Source organism: Fukomys damarensis, unplaced genomic scaffold (assembly GCF_012274545.1).
Source record: "Fukomys damarensis isolate Sample0158 unplaced genomic scaffold, DMR_v1.0_HiC HiC_scaffold_15, whole genome shotgun sequence".
NCBI lineage: Eukaryota > Metazoa > Chordata > Mammalia > Rodentia > Bathyergidae > Fukomys > Fukomys damarensis.
Window position 1 is genome coordinate 5,427,698 of NW_022900927.1, and position 11,585 is coordinate 5,439,282.

General features: G+C 49.2%; 2 protein-coding genes across 3 annotated transcripts in view; one reads left to right on the forward strand and one right to left on the reverse strand.

Annotated features, from left to right (window-relative positions):
• The window catches only part of Cacnb3 (calcium voltage-gated channel auxiliary subunit beta 3), a 14,022-nt gene extending 10,371 nt beyond the window's left edge, over nucleotides 1-3,651 (reverse strand). Inside the window, exon 1 of one of the 2 annotated variants that reach the window (XM_033763555.1) lies at nucleotides 3,425-3,651. In XM_033763555.1, the coding sequence (XP_033619446.1) occupies nucleotides 3,425-3,430 (6 nt within the window). In that variant the 5' untranslated portion in view covers nucleotides 3,431-3,651. Of the gene's footprint in view, nucleotides 1-2,261; nucleotides 2,464-3,424 lie in introns of those variants that run through there. The other variant, XM_010623571.2, reaches the window with a different exon arrangement.
• Nucleotides 240-11,585, forward strand: part of Adcy6 (adenylate cyclase 6) — a 42,946-nt gene continuing 31,600 nt past the window's right edge. Inside the window, exon 1 of the mRNA XM_010623577.2 lies at nucleotides 240-254. The gene's annotated coding sequence lies outside the window, so the exon portion shown is untranslated. The remainder of the gene's footprint in view (nucleotides 255-11,585) is intronic.

Genomic DNA, 11,585 nt, shown 5'->3' on the forward strand with positions numbered 1-11,585 from the left:
TGGGGACGGAGGGGAGGAGGAAGGAGGGGCAGACAGGAAAACGGGGAAGGACGGGCGCGGGGCGGGGGTTCCAGGTGAGAGGACGGCGGGTCTGGGCCCAGGCGACTCGGAAAGCAAACACCGAAATAGTACTGGGCAAGCTGGGGTCTGGCGACCCCAGGCCAACGCCCTCTCTGCAAGGAGCCCAACAGGTGCCCAGCCCCCTAGTGCTGGGCTGCAGCAAAGGGCGGTGTCGTCCTACCCCTGAGAAGAGGGTAAGTTCCGATGGGTTGGATGGTCCCCAGACACCCCCCACCCCGCACCTGTTGCACTGACAGATTGCCTCCTAGTCTGGTTGGGATAGAGGTTCCGTCAAGGCTCGTCAGACATTGTTAAGGCTTCCGTGGGATCTGGGCAGAACATGGGTGTTTTAGGTTAATCTAAAGGGAGAGGGGAAGAAACTAGAGGGTGTGTGCATGTGTGAATTCTGGGTGGAATCGAAGGTGGGATCCAGGTACACTGGAGTTGGAAAAGGGAAAGGGCAGCAAATCCCTCTGCAAAAGGCCGAGGATGGGGATAGTGGGTGGTGTGGGCAGTATCCTGCTTCTAGCCTCGCAAGCACCGCTCTTTGTACCACTTAAGTCTTCAAAGGAGCACTGAGATTTGAAAGAGTAGCAGCCCTTATCTTAAAAAAACTTTGCCCAAAGATCTACCACCTCATTTTTTTTTTCATCTGAGCAAAATTATTGCTTTAAATTTTGAACATCCACCTGGATGCCCCAAGGGAAGGGTGTGAGATACATACGGGATACACTTGGACCATGCACTTTTGTCTATGGTCTTGTTCCTAAGCTAAGCGCTTTTCCCTTCTCAGTGTCTCACTCCCAGGAGGGAGGTTCAGGAATCTGCTCATCTCTTTACCATCCTGGGCCAGAGAGAAATCAGCAAGCCACATTTTGAAAGGGTTTGATGAAATCTATGACAAAAGGCGCAGTGCATGGAAAAGAAGACCACCTAAACCAACTGGCTTCCCACCTAGGCCACTTCTTCCTGTTCCCTTGGCAAGAAAAGAGAGAAGAGGCCTCATCTTAAGACTGTCCTTAGTCCACCTACTTCCATGGGGAGGCCAGTGCAACCCTGCTCAGTATCTTTCTCCTGCTGGAATTGGCACAAAACTTTGTTGGAGGCCCTGCATCCAGAAGCCCCAATCACAATGGAGACAGGCAGTCAGCTCTCACAGTTCCCTCCCGAGTGCTGCATGTGTAGGGCTTAGTTATATTTTGGGGTTTTCTGTATTGGAAGTTCTCTGACACTGCCTTCACTATTTGGTGCCCTTTCCCAGGTCCTTGGTATTCCTTGTATCCTCTCTCTATTCATCGGATCTCAATTCCTTCTCTTCCTCCAGCAGGGAGAGAGATGTGAAAAAGACCCTCAGAGCGCTCTTCTGCGGGGTGGTTCTAACGGTTCTCTCACATCTCTGAATCTGCTCTCTTGGCCTCTCCTTTTGAGACTTTCCCCACCCACAGCGGGTGCTGGGAGTGCAGGTAACAGTAGATCTACCATCAACAGCCCTTCTTCCTCACACATCTAGTTGTCTTCATCCCCTGCTGGGACAATGTTGTCTAGATCTGCTCCTGAGGCATGAGTTGCCATGCCAACAACTCCCAGAAGATGGGTTCTAGTTCCTCATTCCTGGGTCCATCCCCTGGGTCCTGCAGGTGCTTCAGAGCATCCCCCCTTCTCCCCAATCATTGCTACCCAATGCTCCTTTCATTTCTCACCTCACCCACGCCTGCCTACTCAAGCCCGTCTAGTCACACAGAAGGACATAAGAGGAAAAGCTTAAATAAAGCGGTTAGGGAGTTAGAGTTCTTAGGAGCCTCTAAAATATATTCTGTCCTCCAAGTGTACCAGGAAGTTGGGCAGATCCCAATCCCTGGGCACTGAAAGAGGGAAACTAAGGCAAGAGCTATGAGTTTGGACCGGGTGAGGTCCCTAGCACAGGCAGTTGTTAGGCTGGCTCCAGGGAATTCAGAGACAGGTACCATGGAAGCTTGACATAACCCTCTTAATCTAGCAACAGTTCTGGCTCCCCAGTCAGTCTCCCCCTCCCATTCCAGTCCCAATATCTGCCAGTGCCCCTTCCATCCTTGGCTTCATCTCCTCTGTCTCCCTCCCTCCCCATGATGAAGTCTCCCCCAAATGCCGGCCCTCCTTTTAGCTTGGAGCAGAGCTCTCCTCTCACCCAATGGGGAACCCCCAACCGCCCACCCCGCGGTTACCTCGTTCAGCAGGAAGGTTGCACTGGAGTCAGAAAAAGACATAGACCGGGCTAGCGGCCTCTCCCCTCCCCCGGGCCAGGGGCTCCGAGGCAGGAGCAGGACCCGCCGCTGCTCTGCACACTGGCTCCCGCCTGCACGCCTGGCCTCGCCCCACGCTCGTCCGGCTCCACCACCCGCTCCCCTCCCTGGCTCCAGGTTCCTCCCCTTTTTCTCCTCCCTCCCTTTCCCTTTCTCCCCGCCTCCGTCAGTCTCTCTCGCTTTCCCTTCGCCTTCAGTCTAGCCTCTCCACTTCCGTCTTTCCTTCGGTGATCCCCGTTCCCTGTTCATCCGAGTGCCTCCCACAGCCCTTCCGTCCCCATCTCTCGTCTTCCTTCCCGGTCTTCCCCTCCCCCTCCACTTCTATAATCTCCGCCCCGGGCAGAAGGGTAGGGACTCGAGCTCTAGCCGCTGCGGGCAGACGGGCGGGATTGGTTCAAAGGTTGCCCTGGCACCTGCGCCGTAGGCGGAAGGTTCTGCTCGACCCCAGCCCCTGCTCCACACACCCAGCGCCCAGCGCCGCACCCCAGGAAGAAAAGCGCGCAGATCCCGGCTGGGACCCCGACCTCAACAAAGGAAAGGACCAAAAAGGAAGAATGCTGGTGTTCCGCTCGCTTGCCCAAGCCTCAGGGCGCGCCCTCTGGTTTCCCGGGGAGCCACGTTCATCTGCCCCTCTCAGGCGCGGACCCTGTGATTCCTGTGGGATCCGTGTGGAGACAGCCTGGCTGAAACGCGCCCTGCGTCCTGGGAATCTCTAGGGTCACCCCTCTTTTCCCGGTTCAAGCTCCGCGGGTCTCAGTTCCGAGTAGGGAAGGACGAGGCAAAACGAAACGACTCCTCTGAGGCCCGCTGCAGCGCCCCCTGGGCTTCCTGGCCCCGGTGGCGGCGCACGCCCTCCAGGTGGCTGCAATCGCCCCAGGTTTTCACTCTTGCCAGCAGGAGGCGCTGCCCTAGCCGGGCGCAGCCCGGATCCAGACCCCAAACCTAGGACTAACCCCTCTCTTAGTCTTCTCCAGGAACTGCAGTCCCACCTCCAGATCCTCAGGAGGGGACCCCAGGCTGCACTCTATCCCCAACCCTGTGAGGCTTGAGAGATCCGCACCGCCCTGCACTCTAACGCGTCCTACCTCCATCCTCTTCTCAAGGGGGTCCACGCTGAGCCGGGCAGCATCCCAGCCGAGCCTGGACAGCAGGGAGCGTAGAGTCGCGGGACCGCTCCTAGGGTCAGTACCCCCTTCCACCCCCTCCGGCAGGCACGTCAAACAGGACAAGCCCAAGTTCTGGCAGGGGAAGAGGGGAGCAGGGGTGTAGTCCCAGTCGCCTCTCTCCCTGCCCCCTTCTGAACGGTGCGGTCTCTCATTGGTCCCACCCCCACCCCCCCAGCACCTAGGCTGGACCCTTCTCCACTTGTATCTAAGACATCGGCTGGGGCAGAATGGTGACAGGCCCTTTCAGGGAAATAGACCTGCGACCCACTGACCTCAGCACCATCTAAAACTCAACTTTCCCGAGCTCTCTGAATCTACTTCCACGGGTGGTGGGGGGGTCTCTCAAGACCCTCCTCTGGATTCTCCTTATTCCCAGAGACTCTCGGGATACTGTCTCTCCCTTTCTCTTCAGCTGACATCCAGCCGCGCTAGGTCAGTGGAGACTGTCTCTCCACCCCAGTTCCTTAGGCTGGATTTAACCTGGAAAGTGCGTCGGGAGGGTGCCACCTCCCCTCACTCTGTGGTCTAGTCCGCGTATCCTGTATCCCCTACCACCCACTTACCCCCAAGTTACTCAGCTTCAGGCCTTCACAAGGCATAAAGAGATCGTGTGTGTTTTCATTATGTGAGTGGAGGTTTTTGTGCTTGTTGGTTTTGTTTGTAGCTCTAATGGAAGGAGCAAAAGCTTTGCCTTTCATTTGGCAATAAGACCTGGAGGGAGAAACCCCTCCTCCCCTCTGCTGACCACAGCTAATGGACTAGCTCCTTGGGGCCTTAGGGCAGCTTGAGTTTCCATAGGAGAAGCAATTGTCCCTGGCTCCTCTTGCCCTGCTTCCTCTACTGCCTCTGCCTGAACCTATAGCCTAGAAAACATCTTCACCTTTTAAAAATAGAAATATTAATTACTTCTCCCAAAGCCTGTCAGATGGGATCTGAGGTGCATAGGGACAGTTCCACATCCCTCACTTTTTCTCATTTCCACCCCAGCTGCTGGACCAAATCCCCTTCTCCATCTGCTGCACAGAGAAGGTAGGAACTTTAGAGCTAGAGCCAGGAGCCCAGCCTCCATCCGCAGAACTGCGCTCTCCCACACTCCTCCTGTATGATGACTGGTCCCCTTTTCCCTCTCTGGGACCTGCCCAGAACATGCCCTCTTCCTCCCTACTCAAGGCTCCTCAGGTCCCCTTCTCCAGCTTTGACCTCACAGCATCTGAGCAAGGCACTCTAAGAAGGGCCTCTAGTATGAATATCTTTCTGGGACCTGTGCCCTCTGTTGGCCCCTTCAGGCCCTGGGCTCCAACATCCAGCCCCCCAAGGCTTCCCAAGCAGCCTTCAGCCCTTCTTCCTGGGCTCAGCTCACCTTGTCTCCTGACCCCCAAGGTCCCCAGGTTGTCAGGACCCAAGAGACTTGGCAGGGCCCCTGCTGGCCCTCCTGGCCAGTCTCTGGGCAGAGGTAGCTCTGCATCAAGAGACTGACTTAGTGATGTAGAGAGAGCTGGATTTCAGTCTCACTTGCATGACTGTGCTTGGTGGGCCTGGCATTTGAAAATCTGTGTACCACCAGGACAGAGATCACTACTGTATGTCTAGTCCTTTGTTTCTATTCTACCAGACCTAGAAAAGATCCCTAATCCTTCTCTTCTGAGAAAAGTCTGCAGAAGTAGCTTCTACAGGGAATCCCCGTTGCCAGCTTCAGATATTACTCCGGGGAAAGTTCCGACATCAACGTCAATCTATCTAGCTACAATCAGTCTTCCTTTCCTGACCTCAGTCTCTGGGCCGTCAGTGTTATTTGATGCTCTAAGACACTTTCAGGCTCCATCTCCTGATGTAGCATTTGCTATAAATATGTCTGAAGAGTTTCTTGCTGACAGTGTCCAGAAAGATCCTTCCCGAAACCAGGCCTCTTGAGGGCCTGGCAAGTCAGCGGTGGTTTCCAGAGCCAGCTATGGCCCACTCTGGGGCAGACACTGTGACTATTCTGTGGATATGGGGGTTCTTCCTCTTACATGTGAAGGGGGAGGTGAGAGGGCTGAAGTGCTTGTCTCTCATGCCTTTGCTGCCCATCGTTTGGATTAGCATCACATGTAGTAGGTGCTTGTTTGTTTTAGCTTGAGATCTTGGCTACCCCATGGCTAAGAGCTAGGTTGATTCATTGGCTCCATCGCACGTGTTGATTGCGGTTCCACAGACAGGACTGGAATAGGGAAGAGGCTGGGATTTGAGCAGAACTGTAGGGATAGCCCAAGTAGAAGAAAGTGTATGAAAGACAGAATCCCTAGGATGGCCTAGGGATGGAGATGGGGCTAGGGAGGTCGGGGGCTGGACTTTGCCACCTCCTCACCTCATGAGAGGCAAAGAACTGCTCCTGCAAAATTCCTAACACTTTAGAATTCTGAATCATAACACTGCTCAAGGGTTAGTTCTTGACATCCCCCCCATTTACGAGGTTTGTAAACAGCAGAGGTTGCTGGGGAAGCTGGGGACCCTGTGTGGACAGCTGGAGGGAGCAGGGGGCGAGGCACTATGTTTGAGTCCTTCCTCTCTGCCTTCTGGCTCATTGCAGTGTGGCCTCCTTTATCATGGATCCCTAATCGCAGCCTATATCAGAGCCCCTCTTTTATAAAGAACAGGGGAGAGATGCCAGCATGGGCTTGGAGACTGGGTATCTTCTACTCACTTCACCTGCCCTCCACCCCATCCCTTCTCAGTGTAAGGCTCTCAGGTGGTGGTAGCTATCGCTGGCGTCAGAGCAAGGGCATGAAGCCTGCTGCCTCCATGGGAGTGAATTATGGAAAAGTGCATAGTGCTAGCTGCTCACAGCATTGGCCCCTTGGGCCCAACACTGCCTCTTACTCTGGTTCTCGCTGCTGGCAGGGTAGAGTCCTAGAGCCTGAGAAGGGGACATGAGGGAGAAGCAAGAACTGGACAGGGATGGGGAAGAGGGGCCTTGGGCCTTGGAACGGAGCCTCCCTAGAGGAGGGAAGTGGGCTGGTAATGTGTTGGCCTCATGCCTATAATTCCAGGCTGAGGCAGGAGGACTACAAATTTGAGTTCTGCTTAGACAAGCTAGCGAGACCCTTTTAAAAAGAGTGTGCGCGTGTGTGCCAGTGTATGTGGCATAGCTTAGTGGCAGAGTGCCCATGGGCTTGATTCCCCAGAACCACACCAAAAGAAGAAAGTGGGGGGCAGGACATGATGGCTCCAGCTGTAATCCAAGCACTAGGAGGCTAGGCAGGAGGACCACTGTGCGTTTGAGGCCTGCCTGGCCTATATAGTGAGTTCAAGGCCAGCCTGAACTACAAAAAGAGACCCTGTCTTTAAAAAAAAAAAAAAAAAGGTCAGGGAGGATGGACAGAGGGAGAGAGAGAGAGAGGGCACTTTTAGGACACAGAAAGCTGACAGCCAATCTGGAACCAGGTTGGGAAGTAGGACTGGAAGATCCTCCACCCAAGTGGCTACAGAGAGGTAGAGGTTTGGACTTCATAAGCATCTGGCTAACAGCCAGAAGGAGTTTGGATTCTCTTTGGAGTAGCCGGAGCTCAGCACCTGTAAGGGCTTTGAGGTCATTCAGGGTTGATCAGGGCAGGCCTCCATGCCTCCCTTGCAAATAAGGGCCCACAGGGGTGGGCTGGGGAGCAGGTAAGTATCAGGGACCTCCACAAGTTCTCCCGGCGTCTTGGAAGGAAGGCAGGATTTGGAGTCTGAAGCCCAGAGACCAAGTCCTGATTGTGCCATTCACTAATTGTACATCATGTGTTATCTCAGAAACTTACCTTTAAAAAGGGAAGAACAATTCTAGCTTATCATGAGAGCCTGTGAAAATTCAACAGGAACATTTCTGTTTCATAAAGTATAAATTGCTATATCAAAGTTAGTTATTATTGGGGTAGGAATATCGCAAATAAGGAAGCAGCACATAGTGGAAAGAACCCACACAGGATCAGTGACTGGGATCTTGCTTCCTGCCCTCTGATTAACCCACAGAAAGACCTCTAAGGTTCCTTCCACTTCTGAGATTAAATAACTTGCCAGCAGCCACAATTAGTCGATAACTGGATCCAGATTCAGACCCAGGTCTTCTGATTTTACCTCCTCAGTTCTTTCCATTCCAGTGCGGGCCTGATACTCTGATCCACTGGGACCTTCCACTTGCTCAGCACCAGGGACTTCCCCTGAAAAGTCCCCCACAGCCGGATACCACAGTGATTAGCATTTCATTCTTTTGTATTGTGCCTGGCCACACCCCTTTCTCCTCCAAGAATAATGCAGTGAGTACATTTCTTGACTTTTCCTGGGGCAGCATGAATAATAACAAGTATTTGGACTGCAGTTTTAAAAATTACCTTTTATTGTTATAGGAGCAGTGCGTATGTATTGTGAAAAGTTAGAAAATTCAAATAAGCAATAACATATCGAAACATCATATTCTAAATAAAGAGAAATAATAAAAAACCAAAAAACCCCTTCATATTCTTACCACCCGGAAATGACCAAGTATGAATATAATACTTTTTAATGCTTTTTTTTTTCCTGGTACTAGGGATTGAACTCAGGACCTTGTGCTTATCAGGCAGGTGCAGTGCCGCCGAGCAACATCCCTGGCTCCATGTATGAATGCTTTTGATGTGATCTGTCTGGAGTTTTTGTTTTTCTCTCTCTCTCTCTCTCTCTCTCTCTCAGTTGTTTCTTTTAAAGCAGAGGTCTACCTCTATGCTACCTCCTCAACTCCCAGGAGATTAATCCTGCCATGAAAGTGGGGGGAAGCACAGAGTGAAATATAACTCAATTGTATAAAGTGTGCAAATCCTAACTGTACAACTTGGTGAATTTTTGCCTTGGTATTTATTTTTCTGCATATATGTAACCATATCCAAATCAAAATTAAAACATTATCCTCACCCCAGAAGTTTTCCATTCCCAGTTAATCCCTTCCTGGTTAGTATCCAGCTTCCCATGGGTATGGTTATTCCAATTCTTATCATATTATAGATTTACCTGTTTTTGAACTTCATCTAAAAGGGATGGGACAGTGTGCACCTGTACTGTTTTGTGTCCGGTTTTCTTGATTCATCCTTACCAAGATTTTAGTAATCTTCACCTTTGTGTATTATTCAGTTATTATCCTAATTTTATTATCTGTTTTTCTGTTGAGGAACATTTAATTTGTGATGTGGGGGTTGGACCCAAGGCCTCTTGTGCATGCTGGGCAGGTGCCTTATCACTGAGCTACATTGAGGAACATTTAGAATAATTCCAAGCTGGGTTATTCTGAAAAAAAATGTCTTTGAACATTTCTTTTCTTTTCTTTCCACTATGAACATTTCTGAATGACTTTTGGTAGACACAGGAGTTCATTTCTCTGGGATATATATCTAGAAATGGAATTGTTGGGTTACAGGATAGGTTGTATGTCTTCATGAGTGCACACTTTTTTTTTTTTTTTGGCAAAATGAGATCACAATGAACATGCCATTATGAACTTGCTTCTTTTTTAAGCCAATGATCTTCATCTATTTCATTAATTTTTATTTTAGTCAATATTCAAACCTCCCAGTTGGCCCAAAAATGTCTTTTTATAGCTGATAAGCCAATCAGCACCCAATGGAGGACCAGGCTTTGAACATATATTCAGGCTTTGAACATTTTTCAGTTCCTTCCTGTCCGGATTAATTTATAGGGCTACTCATAGCATGTCAGCTTCTGACAGAAAGGGAAAGAGGGGTGGATAAGAGTCACAGTATTTTTGTCACCTAAGTTTAGAAGTATTATCTTGTCATTTTTGCTGTATTTTATTCTTTAGAAAGGAATCAGTAGGTCCAGACCACACTCGGAAAAGGCAAATACCCTTACCCCTATTTTATGCACAGGAAAATAGCCTCAAAGAGAATTTCCTTTTTCATCCTATCTAAAGTAGGTCCTCCAGCGACCCTTTATCACATTTTGATTTCCTGCTGCCTACATTTTCTGTAGGTCCTTCCAGTTACCCTTTATTATGTATTGGTTTCCTGCTGCATGCTTTTTCTAACTAGACTTTTTAAAGAGCAGTTTCAAATTCACAGCCAAACCGAGTATCAGGTAGAGAGCTCCCAAAGACCCCTTCCCCCTACACATGCATAGCCTCTCCCATCAGCATCCCACCACACCACAGAGGTCAGTCTGTTAAAAACCGAATGTGCTCTGACACATACATCATTACCGCCCAGTCTACACGTTACTGTGGGTTTGTTCTTGGTGTACATTCTCAGTCTGGACAGATGTAGGACATGTTCCCACTGGTACAGTATCACGCAGAGGAGTTCCACTGTCCTAAACATATTCTGGGAGCCGGGCATGGTGACGCATGCCTGTAATCCCAGCACTTGGGAGGCTGAGGCAGGAGGATCACTGTGAGTTCGAGACCAGCCTGGGCTACATAGTGAGTTCCAGGTCAGTCTCAACTATGCAGTGAGACTCTGTCTCAAAAAAAAAACCACACACAAAAAAACAACAAAAAAACCATATTCTGTGCTGTACCTATTCATCCATACCTCCATCCTCCCTAATCCCTGCCCACGACCAATCTTTTGTCTCTAGAGTTTTGCCTTTTCTAGGATGTCATACACTTGAAATCACACAAAATATAGTCAGATTCCTCAATACTCTTTTCATGACCTGTACTTTTCATATTCGTCTGCTTGTTTACTGTCTGCCTCCCTGGATTAGAATGCAAGTTGCATGAGACCAGGAACTGTGTGTGTGTTCTTATCACTGTAGCCTCAGCACCTAGAGTTTCACTTGCAGATAATAGACATGAATATGGGTTGAAAGGAAGAATAGGCCGGGCATGATGGTGCACACTTGTAATCCCAGAACTCTAGAGACTGAGACAGGAAGATTGCTACATGTTTGAGGCCAGCCTGGGCTACATAGTGAGTTCAAGGCCCCCCTGAGCTAACTAGTGAAAGCCTGTCTTAACAAACCAAAAAATAAAAATAAAATTGAACTGTACAAAAAAAAAATTAAGAAGGATAACAACACTGTGAATATTTCCCTGAAAGGTTGGATATCTGGGAGAAACGTCAAATACCAAATCAGTGGCCCTGCTTTGCTGACATGGTGCCTATTGGATCAATATTCATGGTTGTATCCTTTATCCCCCTCTGTGGAAATTGTGAAAGTTAAGAGTATCACAGTGTCCTGTTAACTTTCCTCGTTTGGAATATTTTTCTACTGGTATAACTCAAAAAGCTTAGCATTTTTTGTTTGTTGGTTGGTTGTGTTTTGTTTTGTTTTTGAGGCAGGGTCTCCCTGTGTAGTTCAAGCTGGCCCTGAACTCATTATATAGCCCAGGCTGGCCTTGAACTCTTAGTGATCATCCTGCCTCAGCCTCCCAAGTGCTGAGATCACAGGCATGTGCCACCATGTCTGGCTTGGTAGTTGTTGTTTTTTTGGTACGGGGGATTTTACTTGAGACCTTGTGTCTGCGAGGCAGGCATCGTAACCACTGAGCAAAATCGCAGCCTCAGTTGGTTTGTTTTTGAGAGAGAGTCTCACTATATAGTGCAGAGTGGCCTTGAACTCACTGTGTAGCCCAAGCTGGCCTCAAACTTGCAGTGATCTTCTTGCCTCAGCCTCCAGGGTGCTGGGATTGCAGGTGTACACCACCACACCCAGCTCTAATTTTTTCTCTTGAAAAATTTTAACCTTCATAAAATTGACAAGAAAGTATCTACCTTTCTCCTAGATTCACTGGCTGTCAGTGCTCCCACATGTGCTTTATCTCTTTGTAGGTGTGTGATTTTGATGAACCATGTGAGAATGAACTTCATACCTAGATACGTCACCCTGTGTTTACTGAACATGTTTACATAGATGTTTCTATACAACCACAAGGCAGTTACACTCAGGAAGCTTAACATTTATACATTATTATCTAATCAGAATTTCCCCAACTGCCCTATTAGTGTCTTTTAAAAAAATCTGGGATCTGATCAAGTCTCATGCATTATGTTTAGTTGTTATATTTAGTTAATTAAAACTTAATTTGCTCCTTTTTTTCCATAACACTTATATATATATATATATATGTGTATATATA